Source organism: Idiotropiscis lumnitzeri, chromosome 10, assembly GCF_059441095.1.
Source record: "Idiotropiscis lumnitzeri isolate Australia: NSW breed Sydney's pygmy pipehorse chromosome 10, RoL_Ilum_1.0, whole genome shotgun sequence".
In the NCBI taxonomy this organism is placed as follows: Eukaryota; Metazoa; Chordata; class Actinopteri; order Syngnathiformes; family Syngnathidae; genus Idiotropiscis; species Idiotropiscis lumnitzeri.
Window position 1 is genome coordinate 21,873,618 of NC_142400.1, and position 23,066 is coordinate 21,896,683.

The 23,066-nt window shown below is 41.8% G+C and overlaps 1 protein-coding gene across 7 annotated transcripts in view; it reads left to right on the plus strand.

The window, feature by feature from the left end:
* LOC148329655 (CUB and sushi domain-containing protein 3-like) overlaps positions 1-23,066 on the plus strand; it is a 493,599-nt gene that overhangs the window by 274,264 nt on the left and 196,269 nt on the right. For 6 of the 7 annotated variants that reach the window (XR_015845569.1, XM_088306210.1, XM_088306213.1 and 3 more), the window contains 4 exons: positions 9,988-10,176; positions 10,685-10,843; positions 12,885-13,073; positions 20,347-20,532. Coding sequence is in view for 6 of the 7 variants with exons in the window: in XM_088306210.1 (XP_088162336.1) it covers positions 9,988-10,176; positions 10,685-10,843; positions 12,885-13,073; positions 20,347-20,532 (723 nt within the window). In the remaining variant the exon portion in view is untranslated. The remainder of the gene's footprint in view (positions 1-9,987; positions 10,177-10,684; positions 10,844-12,884; positions 13,074-20,346; positions 20,533-23,066) is intronic. The other variant, XM_088306211.1, reaches the window with a different exon arrangement.

A 23,066-nucleotide genomic window follows, 5' to 3' on the forward strand; every position in this document is an offset into this window, starting at 1 on the left:
CAGTTGTATGCAACGGATTATTAAGATTTGAATTTACCTAAAAGCTACATTAAGTCGACTAAAAACTATTTACAAATTACCAATTCTTCTCAGTTATGTCAGCAGCCAGTATGTTCAGCATTTTCCTTCTGATCCCATCTGTCAAGGACTTGCTCCGGAAACACATTCTAAATTATGGGCGAGGCTGAAAAACATTAACAACATAAAAGTTTGTCCATAAAATAACATGATATAAATGACATGTAACTGATACAAATCATTCTCATATATGATGGTCCACATGAGAGATCCTGAAGTACATCAACTGCAAATAAGTCATCATCCAACTCTGTCCCCGAACTGGCAAGAACATTCACAACAGTCATAGCTGGCACTCCAAATTTTGCAAATACATAGAAGTCTGAAGAAGTCATGTTGTTCCAAGACTCAAATATTCATTAAACCGGAGCATTTTCAAAAAACTTCAAAGTAATTGGCAAAAATAGGAATACTAATTTTTAGTGAATCGTGTATTCAATGTATAACTCAATTTAATTAGAGATGACATTTGTATTCAGTTACTATCATCTCCTCAATGAGCAATGATACCTTAACAAAGTGCTTCTCAATTATTTGTTACGCCCACCCTAGCAAGAAGAAAAAATTTGCGCCCCACCCCCCACCACCACTGCTCATTCTCCCCCGCAACTATAAATAAAAGCATTTTCGTTGCAAAGAAAACCTACACTGTGGAGTTAATACTTGCTGCACACAATGGGCAAGGATAGCACCACTACTAACTATTGGAGTGGATGTGCAATTACATTTTATTGTAGTATGGCGGAAAAAAAGCATCTTCCCCAGGTTTACATGCACCCCCGTCAGCATCGCATGACGCCCCCCACGGTGACATGTTTGGATGATTGCATGACTACTCTTACAGTAATCATCTTTCATGCTGCTCATACATCTGAGTGCAATGCTTTTCATGTTCATCTTACCTCCATTCAAAAACTCTTTCAGATGCAGCTCCTCTTGTTATTCTAAAAAAAAAATGGACATCACCAAGTCTGGTCTTAATCAACATTTTTCCTGCAACAGAATACTCAGAGATTTATGCTTCTAATGATACACACAGTGGTTATGTTTTGACTCGCAACTCACCACCAAGCATTATTTTGTGGTGAATCGCGCAAGAACTCGACCTGTGAATAGCGCGTAAACTTGGTCGAGAGAGCGGTAATCAACGCCATATTTACATAGAGAACTAAAAGACGCAATTGCTGCGTTTGTAAAAACACAAGCGTGTCCGACTGCAGCCAGAGTAATGGCTATAATTTGCCAGGATGGCCGAGTGGTCTAAGGCGCCGCGTTCCGGACCCAGTCTCCCCAGGAGGCCTGGGTTCGAATCTCGTGGCTGCCAGGATGGCCGAGTGGTCTGAGGCGCCGCGTTCAGGACCCAGTCTCCCCAGGAGGCCTGGGTTCGAATCTCGAATTTCCCCATTGTGGGACTAATAAAGGCATTATTATTATTATTATTAAATTTCCTGGGTGTCGGGCTGATAATGCAGATAACAGCCTATTTTCAAAGACAAAACAATGTGGAAACTTTGTGAAAAGAAACAAGGAGGTGAAGCGAGGCAGGAACCACGCACAGTGCATAATTGCTCACAGCAAAATAACAGATTCCCAGTTGACTACACATTAGCTAAAATAACCTATTCACGCCCAACTTAACACAGCCAACTCACGACAGGGCAAGAATTCCTCGCTTCTGTAACGGCCCCATAGATTGTTTGCAAAGATTGGTTGAGCTCTAATGAATTGAGAAAAGAACGAATCACTTCAGGAAGTTATCGGTTCACTCAAGATTTGCTGTTTTTGAATGAAACATTCATGAACGACACAACACTACTGTATACTTAAAACAAATGTGTCAATATTACACAGATTTTTGCTCTTTGTGGGCTGTCCTGGTCTCTCTTCCCCACGAATAGTGGAGGTAAACTGTAAATGTATTTTAATATATAAAAACAATATTTAAAAAATGTTTTCCAATTCATAAAATGCACATTTTGTAGATACTAAAAATATTTAAAAAATATAATATAATAAACTTCATTGAAATGCAAATAGGGTGGCACGGTGGCCTGACTGGTTAGCACGATGGCCTCACAATGTGGAGGTCGTGGGTTTGATTCCGGCCTTCCTGTGTGGAGTTTGCATGTTCTCCCCGTGCCTGTGTGGGTTTCCTCCGGGTACTCCGGTTTCCGCCCACATTCCAAAAACATGCGTGGTAGGTTGATTGGACACTCAAAATTGCCCTTTGTTATGAGTGTGAGTGCGGATGGTTGTTCGTCTACGTGTGCCCTGCGATTGGCTGGCAACCAGTTTGGGGTGTCCCCCGCCTACTGCCCGAAGATAGCTAGGATCGGCTCCAGCACACCCTGCGATACGCGTGAGGAGAAGCGGTACAGATAATGGATCGATGGGAACACAAATATCAAGTTGCAGGAAAAAAGTATCTAAATAATACATACAATAATAATCAAAATAACTTCTTTTAAAGGAATGCAGTAAAGTTCAACAAATTAACGTGAATACAGCAGTATTCAAATCACATTTAGGAATACCTACCATTTAACCGGAGTTTTGGCAACACACGTTTCATGTTTTTTTTAGATACTGTTTAATTCTACTGTGGTGATTCAGTCTAAAACTTGGGTGGCACCCAGTTAATGATATACATGACTGTCGGAAAGAAGAACAAGAAAACTCACTAAGAAGAAATAATTATGTTATATTGAATACTGTAGCGTGGTATATAAGTCAATAAAATAAGTGTAACGTATTGGCTTGGAGGAAGACCCAAACGCGGGGGAACAGGATAGCATGGTGGACTTAATTTATACATTTGTGTTCACTGATGGAATGAAATGGTTGTTTGCAACCTTTTATACACATCATGTTTGTTCAGTCAATGCCCTGGAGACGAAACTTGTGTCTCAAATAGTCAGAAGTAGGATTGACATTTTTACACCCATCTCATTACAGATACACTCACCAACTTCCAAACACCTGTATTGTGAGGGTGGACTCTTAAAACGCTGACAAGGGAAAATCGGGGTTGAGCAAGGGTTTATTGTGACCGGCAGGTAACAACCACAATTCAATAGGCAAGCTATCTTGCTATCAATCTTATTGCAATAATGGGGTATCTATAATTACTGTCGTCGAGAGACGATAATGAAAAACGCTGGTGGATCAAACTCACACCAGGAAATCAAAATGAGAAACAGAAATAGCTTGCAACGCAAGAAGACCGAAAACGTCAATTGCTTGCCACCAAAGGGCAAGGTGAATCCAAACACGAAACGAGAAAGAAAAGCGAGCCGAGGAATAGCTGGATGCAAAGTAACCAAAACACACAAATACCATACAAACGTGGCGGGAACTATAGCAAAGGCACATGAACGAGAGCAACGGTGGTGTCCGCGTCGATGGCTTAAGTAGTCTGTAATCACGCGCTTCATTGAGCGCAGCTGCGTGGCTCGTGAGCGCGTATCGCTCGCGGCCGGGTCCCAGGATCGCGCGCCGTCGGAACACGCCCACTCAGCTGCAACGAAAACAGACGGATCGTGACATGTATAAGTGTCCCGACTACATTACAATGAAGACCAAATGTCAACATTAAATCCTATTAATTGGTAAAAAAAAAAAAAGCAAAAAAAAAAAGGATCAATGCCACTGAGGCACTCTAATTTCACACATATTGTTTGTAATGTAGTTGATGACAACACATCTGGTGAATGATATCCTAACTGCATAAACTTTGGATGAGAAAATTAGATGTTTCCTGCCAAAGCATGAAAATTAATGCAAGTTAGAAATTGATAAATGGACAAAGGTTTAAAAAGGTCAGTTAAATAGGCTCAAATCTTAGTTAAAGTTAATGAATTGAGTCTCACTTGAAAATCGAGAGGTGGATACTTCACTCATCTGCCGGTCTTGAGTAGATTTAAGGCCACCCCTTGTGTCTTCCCTCTCGCTCTCTCCAAAAAAGCTCTCTCCGCAAAAATCACAGGACCACTTTCAACCTTAACTGATCACGCTCTCTGCTGAAAGAACTCTTCCTTCCTGGCAACCTTTAGTTTTGTCCTTTCACTTTTGTTTGTTTGAGCTCCCACGAGGGATACGACTGGTGGTGGATTTCTAAATTGCTTGAATTTTGGCTTTTCAACCATACAACCACCACGCACATTGTAGGTTATCCATGAAAAGCATGTTGTTGGGAACACAAGCTGTAGTCAAAAGGTGAAGCCGATGGTCTTTTTTTTTCTTCATCTGCAAACAAGTTGAAATTTCTTTCACCTGCTCATCACGTGAGACTCCTCTGACCAAACTATAAGTGCCTACTTTGCAGCGCATTAAGGCTTCAATTTGGTGTATACAAAAATGTAATGAACCCTAGAAAATGTGTGCATTTCAATAGGTCTGCCACTGTCACTATACTCCTCGTTTCCACCTCTTCACGCTTATCTATTAGACATCCCAGTTCTCCCTTGCCTCCAATTTATCCATCCATCCATTATCTAAGCCGCTTATCCTCACGAGGGTTGCGGGGGTGCTGGAGCCTATCCCAGCTGTTTTCAGGCAGTAGGCAGGTTACACCCTCAACTGCTTGCCAGGCAATCGCAGGGCACACAAAGACAATCAACCATCCGCACTCACAATTATACCTAGGGACAATTTACAGTGTTCAATCAACATTTGGAATGTGGGAGCAAACCGGAGTGCCCAGAGAGAACCCACACAGGCACGGAGCGGACATGACAACTCCACACAGGAAGGTCTAGAGCTGGTGCCGAACCGTCAAGCTCTTCACTGTGAGGCCATCATGCGAATCAGTCGTTCACCGTGCCACTTCATTTCTGATTGTTTTTTTTTTTCCTTCTTCATTCATTTAGGCTTATACAGAAATCAAGCGTGAATTGTGTGTGTTTGGGTCAAAGTATTAACCTCTATTTTGATAAAAGAATTTCCAACTTATTTTATTGTAGTGATTTTCATTTACCTTATAAACAAACCAAAATTTGATGTGGTGCCTCAAGGGGTGAGCGGGAGCTATGTAGGCATTTCTCTCGTGTCCCTATTAATTGTCGACATGCTTCGAGTGAATACCTACTTTTGATAGAGTTCATATTCTATTAATTTTTCTTTTTATAAATGTATACATTTTCCTTTTCAAGAACAACCTACCCAGTGACTGCAGGTGTAAAGAAGCATTTTTTGCTATAATTAAGTGCCAAGCATCTTTCTTGCCTTTGTTCTGGTCAATATGTTGTCATACCATACCATACCATACCATACCATACCATACCATACCATACCAGACCATTTTTCTTGTTGTATATGCCAGATGCTTTTTTTTTTTCATTATTTGATGTGCCACGCATCCATTGTGCTCCATGTCAACCTGGTGAATTATAAATTTGCACCATCTCCTATTTAAGTGTTCAGTTTTGAGTTTTGTTTTTATTGAAAGTAATAAAAATTTTATGCAAAAACACATGCTCCTTGAAAGTAGCCTGCAGATTAACTGTGCACACACCTCACTGGCAAAGATCACGTCCCAATCTACAGCCCAAGTTAATTTCACAATCAAGGTGATGAAATGTTTTTAAAATGGATCTCGATGGAATTCACACGTTCCTATGGGCTCACCACTAGTGGGAGGGGCCAAAGGGGTTGGGTGCTATGTGAGCCGGCAAGAGGCAGGAACCTTGGCGCTCTGATCCCCGGCTCCAGGAAGTAGCTCTTGGAACATGGAATATCACCTCACTGGCGGGGAAGGACCCTGAGCTGGTCTGCAAGGCAGAGAAATTCCTACTAGATATAGTTGGGCTCACCTCCATACATAGCTTGGGCTCTGGTACCAGTCCTCTTGAGCGGGGTTGGACACTCTTCCACTCTGAAGTTGCCCAAGGTGAGAGGCGCAGAGCAGGTTTGGGCGTACTTATTGCCCCCCGGGTTGGCGCCTGTACATTGGGGTTCACCCCGGTGGACAAGAGGGTAGCCTCCCTCCGCCTTAAGGTGGGGGGACAGGTACTGACTGTTATTTGAGCTTATGCACCAAACAGCAGTTCAGAGTACCCACCCTTTTTGGAGTCTTTAGAGGGTGTGCTGGAGAGCGCTCCCCCTTGGAGACTCCCTCGTTCTGCTGGGGGACTTAAACGCTCACGTGGGTAATGACACTGAGACCTGGAAGGGGCGTGATTGGGAGAAATGGCCAATCTGAATCTGTTACTGGACTTCTGTGCTCGTCATGGATTGTCCATAACGAACACCATGTTCAAACATAAGTGTGTCCAAATGTGCACTTGGCACCAGGACACCCTAGGCCGCAGTTCGATGATGGACTTTGTAGTCGTGTCATCGGATTTGTGGCCACATGTTTTGGACACTCGGGTGAAGAAAGGGGCGGAGCTGTCAACTGATCACCACCTGGTGGTGAGTTGGCTCTGATGGTGGGGGAAAATTCCGGTCCGACCCGGCAGACCCAAATGTATTGTGAGGGTCTGCTGAGAACGCCCTGTCAGAAAGAGTTTCAACTCCCACCTCCGGCAGAACTTTTCCCACGTACCGGGGGAGGCGGGGGACATTGAGTCTGAGTGGACCATTTTTCGTGCCTCCATTGTTGAGGCAGCCGATCAAAGCTGTGGATGTAAGGTGGTCAGTGCCTGTTATGGCGGCAACCCCCGAACCCGCTGGTGGACACCGGCTGTAAGGGATGCTGTCAGGCTGAAGAAGGAGTCCTATCGGGCCTTTCTGGCCTGTGGGACTCTGGAGGCAGCTGACAGGTACCGACTGGCTAAGCGGAATACGGCTTCAGTGGTTGCTGAAGCAAAAACTTGGGCGTGGGAGGAGTTCGGCGAGGCCATGGAAAAGGACTTCCAGACTGCTTCGAAGAAATTCTGGTCCACCATCCGGCGTCTCAGGAGGGGGAAGCAGTGCACCAATAACACTGTTTATAGTGAAGATGGGGTATTGCTGACCTCGACTCGGGACGTTGTGAGTCGGTGGTGAGAATACTTCGAAGACCTCCTCAATTCCACTGACAAGCCTTCCATTGTAGAAGCAGGGCCTGGGGATTCAGAGGTGGACTCACCTATCTCTGGGGCTGAAGTAACCGAGGTGGTTAGCAAGCTCCTCGGTGGCAAGGCCCCGGGGGTGGATGAGATCTGCCCCGAAATCCTAAAGGCTCTGGATGTTGTGGGTTTGTAATGATTGACACGCCTCTACAACATTGCGTGGACATTGGGGACAGTGCCTCTGGATTGGCAGACTGTGGTGGTGGTGGAGGGTGTGTTCCAACTACAGAGGAATTACACTCCTCAGCCTCCCTGGTAAGGTCTACTCAGGGGTACTGGAGAGGAGGGTCCCTCGGGAGGTCGAATCTCAGATCCAGGAGGAGCAGTGTGGTTTTCGTCCTGGCCGCGGGACAGTGGACCAGCTCTACACTCTCTACAGCAGCGGGCGGCCACCATCCATCCCTCAGAAGGTGGCAACATCTAACGAACAAGACGGAGGACCCAAACTGCAGACTATGCAACGAGGAGGAGGAGACCGCGGAGCACCTCTGGCTGAGGTGTCCCGCCTTACAGATCAACCGCTACCAACTGCAGCAAGGCCAATCAATGGACGAGCTCGTCCGTCTACCTCGAGGCAGAAGGATATCCTCAGGCGCCTGAGATGATTCACACACACACACAGCAGCGGTCGGGAACCTTTTTGACCTGGAGAGCCATAAAACCAAATTATTTCTAGATATATATTTTTTGAGAGCCATATAGTATTTTAAACATATAATAATAATAATAATAATAAAAATAATAAAAGGTTTACTTTTAATGCGACTTCTGGTGCTGCATGTTTTTTTTTATGTCCTTAATTTGTGTTTCCTCGACTTGATTAGCCATCATGATGCTCCGATCGTGAACCGTTCTTGCTGACAGTGGCATGTCTCTTATTTTTTGGATTATCTTGGCTTTATTTGGAAAGTCATCAAAAAGTTCATTGGCCACATCAAGTATAAATGTTTTGGCATATTCGCCATCTGTGAACGGCTTTCCACTCTTCACTATTGCCAAAGCACCCGCAAAGCTAGCGGAATTACCGTCACCTTAATTTAATTTTTTTTTGGCCCCCTCAACTCCAAACTGTCTGGGAGCCATATGACGTCTCCGGAAGAGCCATATATGGCTCGAGAGCCATAGGTTCCCGACCGCTGCTCTACAGGGTCCTTAAGGGTGCATGGGAGTTCGCCCAACCAGCCTACATGTGTTTTGTGGACTTGGAGATAGGCGTTCGACCGTGTCCCTCTGGGAGTTCTGTGGAGTGTGCTTCGGGAGTACGGGGTCCTAAGCCCACTAATACGGGCCCTTCGGTCCCTGTTTCACCGATGTCAGAGTTTGGTCCGCATTGATGGCAGTCAGTCGGATTCGTTTCCAGTGTGGGTTGGACGCCGCCAAGGCTGCCCTTTCTCACCGATTCTGTTCATAACCTTTATGGACAGAATTTCTAGGCGCAGTCGAGGCAATGAGGGGATCCGGTTTGGTGGCCTTAATATTGCATCTCTTTTTGCAGATGATGTGGTACTGTTGGCTTCTTCAAGCCGTGATCTCCAACTCTCACTGGAGCGGTTCTCAGCCGAGTGTGAAGCGGTTGGGATGAAAATCAGCATCTCCAAACCTGAGACCATGGTTCTCAGTTAGAAAAGGGTAGAGTGCCCTCTCCAGGTCGGGGAAGAGATCCTGCCCAAAGTTGAGGAGTTTAAGTAGGGGTCTTGTTTACGAGTGAGGGGAGGATGGCGCGTGAGATTGACAGGCGGATCGGTGCAGCGTCTGCTGGTGGACGCTGTATCGGTCTGTCGTGGTGAAGAGGGAACTTAGCCACAAGGCGAAATTCTCAATTTACCAGTCGATCTACGTTCCTACCCTCACCTATGGTCACGAGCTGTGGGTCGTGACCAAAAGAACATGATCTCGAATACAAGCGGCCAAAATGAGTTTCCTCCGCAGGGTGTCCGGACTCTCCCTTAGAGATAGGGTGAGAAGCTCTGCCATCTGGGAGGGACTCAGCATCAAGCCGCTGCTTGTCTGCATTGAGAGGTGCCAGATGAAGTGGCTTGGGCATCTGTTAGGATGCCTCCTGGACGCCTCCTTGGTGAGATGTTCCGGGCATGTCCCACCAGCAGGAGGCCCCGAGGACGACCCAGGACACGCTGGAGAGACTATGTCTCCCGGCTGGCCTGGGAACGCCTGGGGATCGGGAAGTCTACGCTTCCCTGCTGAAGCTGCTGCCTCCGCGACCCGACCCCGGATAAGCGGCGGATAATGGATGGATGGATGAATGGAATTCACACGTCCCATGAAAATTCTACTATCTGGCAATTTGGGGACCCTTCTCACCGCACCAAATCATGCCTCTTTCGTGGTTGTGCAATGAATTTCCAAGTTACGGAATGTGGGTATTTCAGAAGCCATGCCTTGGAAGCACACAAGTTTGCGAAAGGAATGGCCTCAAGTGAACAAGAAAATTTTCATAACAGCTATTTTAGTTTATTTGGGGTTGTATTGCCTTTCAGCCCTATTTTTTTAGTTTTTGTTTGAAATGTCACCAATAAGCGCAAGGTCACAGGTAGAATTGTTTCCACGTGGCGGTGGCCACGGACATCCACCTGAATGTGTGGCATCTACTGCAACCCCAAAATCCAAACAAAAAATGTAATGTAAAATGTAAAATAAAAAGAATCTGCGGAATCAACAATGGCTAGTCACCCTGGGTATCCACTGTGCTTTGCACTCCACTGTCATTATAAAGAGTATTTATTACCTTTGTTCTCTTGTCTTACTCTTTCACACAACCATGCTTTTACCATTACTTCCTCTTATGTGTTTCTCTCAATGAATTCTACTCTCACACTGCCTTGTTGTTCATTTGTTTTAGTCCAATGTCCTGCTCATGAGGTCCGTTTTGATTCAACGGGCGTAATCCTGAGCCCAGGCTACCCTGAAAACTATCCCAACCTCCAGATGTGCTCCTGGCTGATAAATGTGGAGAAGGGTTACAACATTTCGCTAGACTTTGAACTCTTCCAGACAGAAAAGGAGTTCGACATTTTGGAAATATTTGATGGTGGGTATGCATAACTCAGTGTACAGTGCAACTACACTCTTAACATGATCTGTTCTTTGGCTTGGATTTCAGTTTCAGCAGTTACAGCAGTTCAATTAATAATTTATATATTTATCTGAATTATTGTTGTATTGCACTGGAGAGGGGAGCTCTCTAATCTCGTTGCACACTTGAGTACAATGACAATAAAGGGATTTCTGAAGTTCCTCAGGGCAAAGTGTTGCAATCAAATAATATGTATTTTGATCGTACATAATTGCAATGACAGTGCTCATAGATTCCTAAATCTCATGATGTTATTCATGAAGGCAATTTCACCACTGGATTTGACCGATGAAGCAGCCCAAACAACATTCACACACACACACACATACACACCATCTTTAGGGCTGACATTTCTGACTAGTTTTTCCACTGGACTTGATTGGAGTAAATTTTGTATTTGTTTTTACCAGAGGTTTAATTCAGAAATACTTTTTCTTGAGCCTCTTCCTCTCTTTCTCCCCAGGTCCAAACATCTACAGCCAGAGCCTGGCATCACTCAGTGGTGACATTGAGACACCATTCAGTCTGACCACCACTGGGCATCAGCTCCTGCTGCGCTGGTCATCTGACCATGGCACCAACCGACGAGGCTTCCACATCAGATATGTGGGTGAGTATCAAAGTATGTATCCAGTTTCTGATTATTTTCACTTGTAATTAGAAATATGTGTGCATAGTATTACTCCAAACTAGAATCAAATACTAAAATAACACTGGTTTACAATGTGACTATTTGGATAGTGGCATGATGAGTGAGCCAAATTATATAAATGCATCAACTTTCTGTGCATTTCATTGCTATACATGATTTTAGATGGGACCAGGGCAGGCCCTGCCTGTACGCAAATTACGCAGCCGCGTAGGGCCCCGACTTTACTGTAGGGCCCCCATCTGGCAACCCATTGTCAATCACTAATGCGCACGCACAACGTGCGCTCCATTTATGGCAAATGCTACATCTCACTTTGCGATGATTGGTCCGCAAGGCAAAGTGCAATTGTGTGTTCACAATGGCACCAAGCAAAATGTCAAACAGACTGATCGGTTGACGAATGAAAAAAAATAAAATGTGAAGAACATAAACACTTTTGAGATAAGTGTGGAGGATGTTGGGGCCTTGTGTTTAAATTGAGAATAGCAATTTACGTTGTCGTGCGACAAAGCTGGGGTAGCGAGGCCATTCGCCCAGACCGCCAATGCCCCCGCTATCCCTGCATCAGCACACGAAGGTACTTTATTTTAAACGATATTTCAAAAGGAAAAAAATATATATTAAAGTATGTCCGTGCGCTGTGCCTATTAATTTTTTTTCAGGAACGTTAGAGTTCACTAGCATTTACTAAAGATGTCCTGCACTCAACATTAGAGCTTGCATTAGGCTTTTTTGGCCATGTTTGTTTTATCTACTGATGTATTTATTGTTTTATTTAAAATGTGTTTGTCACAATGTGCTTACAATATGATGTACTTAATAATTAGGCAGCAACAACAATAATAATAATAATAATACAACCCTAATGACACGTGGTACATTTGATCTTATGGAAAGCGTTTTGTTACAGCTCCAGCTGTTGTGAAATGTGCTATATAAATAAAGTTTTATTGTATTATACTATGAAATAAGAAATGAAAAAAAATATACATTTAATTGGGTGTATGCGCTGATTATGGTACTCTGATAATTTACCTCAGATACTTTCCTTGGGCTCGTTTATCATATAATTCATGAATGCATTAATTCTCACTGTTCTTATAAGAGATTAGTTTAAAACGTGTTTGTGTATAAGTATTTATCATCAGTTTATTGCATTGAAGTGTAAATTCAATGACTTAATTCAACTGGATCAAATTAAATTGCATTGGGCGGCAAGAAAATGTCAAATTTTCTGGGTTGTAGTCCTGATTTTACTTGTAGAGTGGTCGCTGATTATAAAGGATCCAATGCTTCATTGGTGCTGTTCTTGCAATAACAAAAAGTATAAATGAAGAGATAGCTGTAGTAGCTTTGACATGATGGGCTTTTGAGTCAACAATGGTGGCATGGTTAGTGCTGCTGATCGGCTAGAGGGCCCACAAAGGAAACTTTGCTTTGGCACTGGATGTGACATATTCTTGTGTTGTTTGGGGATATAATCTCAGAATGTTATTAGTAACCAGACAAATTTACTTCCAGGGAAACTAAAATGGCACACAATAGCCCACCAAGCAAAAGACCAATGAAAGTAGAAAAAAGTAACAGGCAGGCTTGCATGTTGTTTTGCACTCCATTTCAAAAGGCTTTAAATTCTTAATTGTCTGTTTAATAACGCAGGTGGTGCTAGGCAATTGGGACTCCTCTTCCATTTGAGATGCATCAATAATAATGGAAAAAGGCACAAAAGAAATTCATTTTTCATGATATGCCCCCATTATATTTTATACACAAGCATTATGTCGAAAGCAAGTCAGTGTGATACATTTTGTTAAGAACACTCACCTTTGAATTAATTGGCCTTGCACGTTTGAGCTCTTGTCTGAAGTGACTTCGAGGTTTTTGGGTTGTCTTTTTTCTTTGCCTGCTTGTCTCCTCTGTCTCCCCTATTTTATTTTATGCTCATCCATTGACCTCTTTTCCTTTGCCTTGTCTTTCCCCAACCCCATTTTGTTATTTCCATTTTCTGCAGCAATGTACTGCAGTACCCCAGACTCTCCACAACATGGCTTTGTAGTCAGTCAAACTGGGGGTCATGTTAACAGCACAGTGCGCTGGGCCTGCGACCGGGGATACAAGCTGATAGGAAAGGGGGCAGCTGTATGCAAGAAGACTGCCTATGGCTACTTCACTTGGGACACGCCAGTTCCCGCCTGTCAAGGTGAGCTAATTAAAAGGCAGCTTTTTGTTTTTCAATTTTATACTAATTGCTTAATGCTCCGACACAACACACTTGCTAAACATCAGGGCTGAATCTGTTGATTTTATTATCAGCCAGTCCATTCAACTTATTGGGTCGTTTGATGTGAATGTCTGCATTTATTTGTGCCAGATTGCCTGCTCGTTTACAGACGCCCACTAATATTACAGCAAACAGCAGCAGGTGGAGAACACCATCCATTGAACTAGATATTTATGAATATGTAAAATGTTATATACTGTATCCCTTATATAAAAAAAACCATCTTCCCAACAGCTGAGTGTAACCAAATGCAAATACAGTAAAATGTGTAATGAATAATGGATGGAAGTAAATTGAATCCTACAATAGCATGCATAAGAAGAAAGTTTTGCTACCAGTATAATGTGAATGATTACGTGGAATAGCTGGTGTTTGTCCAACATTGTTTCTGCATCACTGCAGCTGACTGCATGGGCAGCGCTGTGAAAAACTTGTTGCCCTCTTTGCAAATTCATACTTTTTTGCATAGTCTCACAGCTTTAAATTTTAATTGTAAATAACAGACAAAGAACATAAAATACAGCTTTTAAATGTTGAATTTTTTTTTAATAAGGAAAAGCTACCTGGCCTTGTGTGAAAATGCGTTTGCACCTTAAAACTAATAGCTGGTCGGGCTGCCCAAAGCAGCACAACTGAAATCAAGCGTTTTCTATCATGAATTTAATTTTTTTTTAACTTTTTCAGATCTTTTGGTGGACTTTATTTGTCTGACAGGTTCTACTTAAATTCAGGGAATCAGGCTTGTGTGTAGTCAATGAAAATGAACTCGGCTTTCCCCCCCAAAATTTGATTAGCCTCAGTAAATTCAAGACTTAACAAGGGTTAGGGTTTTTCACATTGGGCCAGGGTAGCTTTGAATAGTTGTGGGGTTTGTTTACTTAACAAATAGTGTCACCATTTAAGAAAATACCTAAAAGTTACCTTAAAGTTTCTTTTCTTGATATTTACTCAAGTTTGATGATCTTAAACATCAAAGTGAGAAAAGAACTGAGCAAGAATTTAACAAGAGGACAAATACTTTTTCATGGCTTTGTATGTGCTGGACTTTAATGTGAATGAAAAACGCTCTGCACCTGGGATGTATTTCAACAACATAATAATTGCCCACGGCACATGAACTCAAACAGCAGCAAATTATGCTGATATATCCATCCATCCATCTTCTGTATCGCTTCTCCTCTCTAGGGTCGCGGGGAGTGTTGGAGCCTATCCCAGCTATCTTCGGGCAGTAGGCGGGGGACACCCTGAATTGGTTGCCAGCCAATTGCAGGGCACACAGAGACGAACAACCATCCGCGCTCACACTCATACCTAGGGGCAATTTAGAGTGTTCAATCGGCCTGCCATGCATGTTTTTGGAATGTGGGAGGAAACCGGAGTACCCGGAGGAAACCCACGCAAGCACGGGGAGAACATGCAAACGCCACACAGGATGGACGGAGCCTTGATCGAACCCACGCCCGATGCTGTCTTTCACTGTGAGGCCATCGTGCTAATCAGTCGGCCACCGTGCCGCCCCATGCTGATATATTCATTCCAACATTGTCCATCTGCTGTCTTCTTGAGAGATGGAACTATAGTCTCTCCCTTTTATTCCGTTACAGCCCATCAGGTCCGAGTGATGTATGGCAATGTTTTTTTTTTAAATCATTTAGGACAAAGTGACCTAAAATGCTCCATGTCCTTTGAATTTGTTACAAAATTCCATTTGTAAATAATGCAATTGTTATCCCCAAATTGTCATGTAGAACAGTTTTCAAGTTTGTAATCAGTATGTGTTGAGTTCTGAGCAAGCAGGAGTCAAATGGATGTTGACTGATTCTCTCTGGGGTTGTGAAGGGCAATGTAGTGACTGAAGGCCATATTGGCAGATGTACCTTTTGATGTCTCTTAGTATGGAGCCACCATTGCTGCTCCATTTTATGGTTGGCTTGTTTGTATAAATAGACCTTCCCATTCAGTGTGGCTTAGAAGATGGCTTACTTGCACTACATGCTCTTGTCTCAGCCATCTGAGTTGGGTCAAATGATAAGATTTGATTTTTGTCTGGTTTAAGTACCTTTGTCACTTTAGCTCAGCTTGAGACTAAGTAGGTGCACAACCTGACAGCTGTGTGCTAGTTCTTCTGTGTGAGTCATTCTTGATGGAAAGGCTTTATGTGTTAAATTTTTTTATTCAGATTTTATATAAACATAACACAAACAGAAAAAACAACAACAACAAAAACAAAGACAAACAAACAAAAAAAGTGCACAAACGTATTCACATAAACATATTATATTCAGTCCATAAAGTAGAAAAAAACGGGAAGAATCCATTATCCAGAAAGAAATTAGCAAAGTTCACAAATCAGTCTCCAGAGATTACAGTTTGAGTCTGCTTCTGCTTGATATAATCAATAAAAGGTCCCCAAATGTTTCCAAATATATCTTGAGTGTTCGACAGGCCATACCGAATTTCTTCAAGATATAGGCAAGACATCATAAATGTAAGAGCCATATTGAGGAATGTTTTCTAATTTGGAATTCATTATTATTATTTAAACATTATTGATATTGATTGCCTAACGAACCACACGTGAGAGGGTGGTCATGTGACGTGCCGTATAGATAGTGGTCATGTGACGTGCCTGAAACGCACATTCAGAAGGTCGGGTGGTGGGTGACAAAGTTTTCTGACCGACGCCAACCAGCGACTTCAATGCACGACAACCAACAACGACGCCAACCAGCGACTTCAATGCACGACAACCAACTGTGACAGCCACACCACCGACGCTGGTCAATTGGAAGTTTCGTCGCGTCAGGCTAGTTATTACTCACCCGCTCCTACAGTGGCAAGTAAACCCAAAAGAGTTGCCACTACAATATCATTCAGCCATTTATAAAAACTAGGCGGTGTAGTAGACTCCATTCTCTCAAAATGACCCTCTTAGCAATAATCATACCAAACATGATGGCTTGCTAGGCTGAATGGGAACATGACTGAGTATTAGCCGACCAGCCAAACATCACAGTTACAACATCAGGTGCCATAACCTTCTTATATATAACACTGCACAAATTAAATATCTCAGACCAAAAATTCCCAAGCAAGGGGCAGAAAAAATACAATTGCACTAATGTACCGTCACTCCCCCTACATTTATCACACATTGGTGAAATTGAGGGAAAAAAGTCTATTCAGCCTAGTCTTGCAGTAATGCAAACGATGTACAACTTTGAATTGTATAAGCTGGAGCCTTGTATTTATTGAACAAGATTTTATTCCTGCTAAAGCCCTTTCCCACATATCAGTTGAGATCCCTACACTTGCATCTCTTGTCCAAGCCTCGTTAATTTGTCTTGATGAAACCGGTTTTAAAAAAAAGATTGACAAACTGGGATACCAAATGTTTGGAGGTTGGAGGTTTCCTTAAAAGCTCAAAAAATTTGTGTTGCACTGGCAATTTGTCAAAATGAGCTAAAGAACAACTCACAAAATGTCTTATCTGCAAGTACCGAAAGAAATGACCAGGTGGGAGACTGAACTTTGTTTGTAATTGCGCAAACGATGCAAACCCATCATCAATGTAAAGATCCTTAATTAATACAATACCTCTATTTGACCACTGCGTAAAAACAGGATCTAATAAGGCAGGTTTAGACAAATTTTTGCATATAGGTGCATATATAGAAAGATCTGGCAAGTGCAAGATCCCCTTGATTTGCTTCAAAATTCTTACTGAGTTGTATAAAATAAAATCATGTTTAAACCGTTTCAAAGGGATGTCTAGTTTGGCAAACAGTAACGACGGTAGAGAGGCACCAGTACAAAATTCAGTCATAAGATTCTAATGCAGGCCAGCATGGCATTTGGCCCACATCGTCATCCTTCTGGCACCAATAAACCAAGGCCCTCGCATTGCAAGCCCAATACGGGCAGGCCAAGGACATCCGCTGAAGAGGGTTTTTGAAGATGCATTTTGGAAATGCGAGGAACTTTATTAGCCCAAATGAAGGCATTAAGAATGGAGTCAACTAATTTTAAATAAGATGCCGGAAGAAAAATGGGTGTATTCTGGAATAGATATATAAATTTAGGAAGTATAATAATTTTAACAATATTGACTCACCCAATTGAAGAGATTGGAAGTAACTTCCACTTATCAATCATAATTCAAAGTTTATCCAAAAGTTCTGTAAAATTCAATTTGAAAAGTAGCTTGGGATTCCTGGGAATTGTGATTCCTAAATATTTAAAGTGCTCAGTCGTAATTTTAAAAGGTGACCATCCAGAAATATTTGGTCCGAAGCGTCCGATAAAGGCATGAGGACACTTTTCTCCCAATTTACGGTAAAGCCAGAGAATTGACCAAATTCCTTAACCACCACAAGAAGAGGTGAAATAGAATGTCTAACATCTGAAAGTGTTAGAATGACATCTTCAGCATACAAACCAATAGTATACTCAGCTGAGTTGTATCTAAATCCAAAAATCTCGGGTGTAGACCTGATGGCAATAGCGAGTGGTTCAAGAGCCAAAGCAAAAAACATTGGTGATAGGCAACAACCCTGCCTGGTGCCACGATGTGATAAAAACCTAGGAGACTTATTAATGTTGGTAAATATGCAAGATCTGGGTCGTGCATATAGCATTCTTGCAATAGCCATAAATTTATCGCCGAAGCCAAATGTTTTTAGAACAGTAAACATGTATTCCCACTCAATTTGGTCAAAAGCCTGCTGCACATCCAAGGAGATCACAGCAGAATTGGTGGATCCGGACCGCGCGATGGTTCGGACCGGACCCACGACCAATCTACGATGAATTTTTGTCAGGGCGCATTCGCAAACGTTGGCGCTGCAATTCTAGTTAATACGGAAAAGGCGTCACTGATTTGAGCCAATCAAATCTTTTGTTTACGATCCACTGACAATTCCGCAGCAGACCGGAAGCGAGTGCTGCTGACAGTATACCTTAGTTAGCAAGGTCGATGCGTGTTGTTTTAAATGAATGGACGGAGAAATTTAGTTTCGTTCTGGCTGCAGCCGATTCAAAACCAGTGTCCATCATATGCTCCGAAACCGTCGCAACATTGCGAAGCGCCACTATGAAACAAAGCACTGCCCTTTTTTGCAAAGTTATCCGCTGAAGTTTGAGGTGAACGCACGCAAAAACATCGACTTTGAGTGCAGTATAACAGATTTTTACATTTTCGTTTACAGCCCAGCGGCATGCAAACGAATGTTCACTAAAAGTATCATGGATTTTGGGGAAACATAAAAAAAAACATTCAGTGATGGGGAAGTTGTAAAGGAGTGTTTAAATACGGTTGCACAAACATTATTTAAAGGAAAACACAAAGGCCAGATGTGTGAAATAATCTACCAAATCCCAATGGCCCTGACTCCGTTCCAACCCAGAATTAAGTCATTGGCAGGGCAGTCACAAACTAATTTTTCTCATGAAGAGAAGTTGAAAAAATATTCAAAAGAAAAGTTGGTGACAAAGCTCATTTTGAATTGGTTTTTCATGAGGACAGCCATTTTTATTGATTGTGTACTGAACATGTTGACCTGTTTTACTTGGATAATTAGGCTTTCTGTTTTTTTTAGGCTGATAACTCTTTGATTTGAGAAAAAAAGGTAAAAGATGTTAACTCAATGCTTAGCACTTGATCTATTTCTGCAGGAGATATTTTACAGTTTTTTTCTGGAAGTGGCAAACTTAAGTTCCTGGAGCCACATTTTCTTGAATGTGAAATAAACGCCTTATATTTGTTTGACTGGCAAAGGTGTTTAATGTGAACATTGCTAAATATTTAGTATGTAAGTGCGCTCTGTTGAAAATGACTAAATATTGAAACTAAAAATGTAAACATAGGCTAGACATTAAGGGAAGTTGGACTTTGGTTTGGACCTTTTAATTGGAAGACATTTTAGTAATGGACCTCTGTGACTTTTAATTGAATACCTCTGGGCTAGATATTAAGGGAAGTTGGACTTTGGTTCGGACCTTTTAATTGGAAGACATTTTAGTCGTGGACCTCTGTGACCTTTAATTGAATACCTCTGGTCTATACGTTGTGCAGTCGGTCCGAATTCACTCTGCAGCGTGCACAAGTTATTTTCGACAGTGTACAAGCAATCTTCCATCGACTAGCTCTGCGCCGTACTTGTTGACAGCCGTCAATATAGCTTCATGGCTAGCGCTCATCGCGGGAGCAGAGTATGCAGTTTTTCCGTTGCTCTTCTTGGGTCCCATGCTTAAAAAATAGCAGGTCCTCACTTAAAAAGTTCTGACGTGTAGCGGGCCAAAAATACAATTTGTACGTGTCGCGAAAAAGACGAAAATTAGAAGACCTCCACGAAGCCTCGTGAAAGCACCTCTACTCCATTGATGGAAAGGCTTTATGGTTAAAATAATTTTTCACTGTACTTAAAACAAAGGTTATTATATATATATATATATATATATATATATATATATATATATATATATATATATATATATATCCATCCATCCGTCCATCTTCTGTACCGCTTCTCCTCACTAGGGTCGCGGGCGGTGCTGGAGCCGATCCCAGCTATCTTCGGGCAGTAGGCGGGGGACACCCTGAACTGGTTGCCAGCCAATTGCAGATATATATATATATATGTATATATATATATATATATATATATATATATATATATATATAGATATATATATATATATATATTTATGTATTGCCACAAACAATTGTGATCTGGCCACACACAGTATTTTTGCCCTAAATGGTCATAATGCTGATACCTGGACTGTTTGAACAGACATAAGGACTGCCTTGAGCTCCATGATTTGGGGAATGTGAATATGAATATAATATCTAATTGAGTACAGTATGTTTAGATACATTTCTTTGTAATTTGATCATTAATGCACAACAGCTTGATTATTAATTATTAAGATAAATATCGTATCAAATTTCCCTCGTTCTTGATTTTTAAACATGACTTTTCGTAATATCAAATATTTATGACCCACAAAGGTTCTCGCGTTTTTGGAAACAGTTTTCATAAAAAATTTCATCAAACAAATCAAAGCGATACTTGATAGACTTAGTTCAGACAGAAATTGTTTCTCTCCGCGGAATCCATCTTGACTGTGACTGCGCAATCGATGCTTGTCAACAAATGTCTGTCAATAAATATCTTTTTGTTTCCTGCAGCTGTGTCATGTGGCGTGCCCAGTGCGCCAGTGAACGGAGGTGTTCTCGCTGCTGATTATTCCGTTGGCACGCGTGTGACCTACTTTTGCAACAGTGGTTACCGGCTTTCTTCCAAAGAGTTAACGACAACAGTCTGCCAGCCAGATGGTACCTGGAGCAACCACAACAAGATACCCGGATGCATCCGTGAGTATACACATAACTGGAGCAGGGAGGTACCAAGAAAGGGTGACATTCATTTTATTGACTTTGAAACAAAACACTCAGACATATGTGTGAACAAGTAATCAAAAGAATAAAGACTCCTCATTAATTGCATAGCGAATAAAAGTGGCAAGGGCCGAATGTGCCTTTACTGAGGCATTTTATTCTCTTGTGTAGAAATGCGTACATAATCTGACCAAAGCCACATATATTTTAGTTTGGATTAATTGCCGTTTTTGGACATTATGTACAATGATTTTGAATGGACAAATTGTGTGTGGTTCCTCCACTGACTCACACTAAGCATGAAGGGGGGGCATGGCTTTGCAGCTGACTAGAATGAGATGTTTTTAGAGTGTTTTAGTGTTTATTAATTTCTCCGACACAAATTGATCAAATTAAAAATCCAAGCTATATAGCTACATTACCTAAAGAGAGTTTTTCAATAAAAATGGACAATCTCATTCTTTTTCAGAAACATCAGCATTGTTTGCTGGTAACTTGCTACCAAAAACTGTTGTTTAAAATTTAAATATATAATATGATTAATCACTGGAAAAAAATAAGAAATATGAGCTCTTTCCAGATGAAAACGAATTAAAGAGAAGCGCCAATGCTTGACTTGTGTACATCTGAGCCCTCTTTCTCATGCCATTTGGTTTGTAGCATCAAAACTGATGGCCAATGAAATATCATTGCATCTTGGTATCACCTAATCACTTCCACACCATACCTTTCTCGTTCTCTTGGGGCACTAGCCACAATGCTCTTATACTGATTGGTTATTTATACCGCTGCAACTTAAAACAGTGGTAGGATTTAACAAAAACTCTCGATACTACTGATGCCAGGATGGCCGAGTGGTCTAAGGCGCCGTGTTCAGGACCCAGTCTCCCCAGGAGGCCTGGGTTCGAATCTCCCCATTGTGGGACTAATAAAGGGAATATTATTATTATTATTATGAAATTATAAGGTTTGATGGAAATGGGTCTGTGGTGCTACCAACATTACTTCTAAGATGCACATGTGAGCAACGCCCCACTGTTCTCAAATATATGCAGCACATTAAATACAAAAAAATAATCCAACCGGTGCTGTATTCACATTTTCTATTTTCATCATCTCTTCATACAAATTAATTTAAAGTTTACCTGGCACATGTGATTGATGGAGTTGGAAAGCAAAATTTTATTTTTAGCATTTTTGACTTTACCTTCAGTTCAGTTCCCAATCAGTGACGGTGTCTATGTCTGCTCTGTGACTGGCTGGCGACCAGTTCAGGGTGTAGTGCGCCTTTCGCCCGTAGTCAGCTGGGATAGGCTCCAGCACCCTCCTGCGACCCTGTACAGGATGAGCGGTGTGGATAATGACATGACATGACTTTTCCTTCATCATGTAATTTATAATCTCAGGTTTTGGACAGGTGTGATACTGGTTTGGCCGCCGTGTGCATGTCTGATGTTGTCATGCAATTATATTTGAATGGACTAATAATTGGCCGCTCTCAGCTGAAGCTACGAGGCCGTCATCGAGCGTTGTCATTGGTCCTGACGACATCTGTTTTTTGTCGGTGAAAACACGATTATCAATGCCGGGTCCCTGTATGGAGCAATGAGAGCTTCTCAACAATTGAATTGTACTCTAGCATCGACTGTTGAGAGTATATTATCTCATCATATTAAATTGTGACTTATAGAGGTTTGGTTTACATTTTGCAGCGAATTTCATCCCGATGGGCTTTGCTTTCATTTCATTGTTGATGGTTCTGACAACATGATGCAAATGATTTTTGAGTCATACTCAGATGCTATATGTTGTAAGAGATGATTTATAATTGCATCCTTACCAATGAATTGTGCATGTCGTGTTTCTTCCACACTTATTGCCACAGCCAATGCCACAAAGACAGCAAATAATGTGAAAATGTCATGATGAAATAAATCTTTTTGAATAAGGTGCGCATAGTGAATGGCAACGTAAGAGGGCCGTTCGTGGCTTCACTTCTCGCTGCGGCAAGTGGCATTGTTAGTCCATTCAGTTGGTAGACCAGTGACCAATGGTTCAACTGGTTGAATCTTGACTGTTTTGTCCAGCACAGCATTACAAAAACACAACAAAATCATGTTGGTATATGCTGTATCAGTATGAGTTGAAAAGTGCTACAGTGCTAGCTTTCATACATGTTAAAGTGTTGTAGTGCAAAAGTGCTTGACTGTTAAAATCCTACAAGTCAGCTGATGTCTCAAGTAGTAAAATCTTATCGCACTTCAGTAATGTACACGGATGTTTGTGTACACGCTGACATTATTGACGTACATCAATTTGTTTGTATGTATATGATGTCACAAAAAATAAAAAACTAATTACAGTGCGACAAACAATTCCAAAGACAGATTCATAAACACAAATTACAACAGGTTTCCTACTCTATAGTAATCACATACACTGAGAAGAAATGTGATTACAGGCTTGATTCTCAAGAAGCCAGGTTTTTTTATGTTTACCAAAGAAAGTGC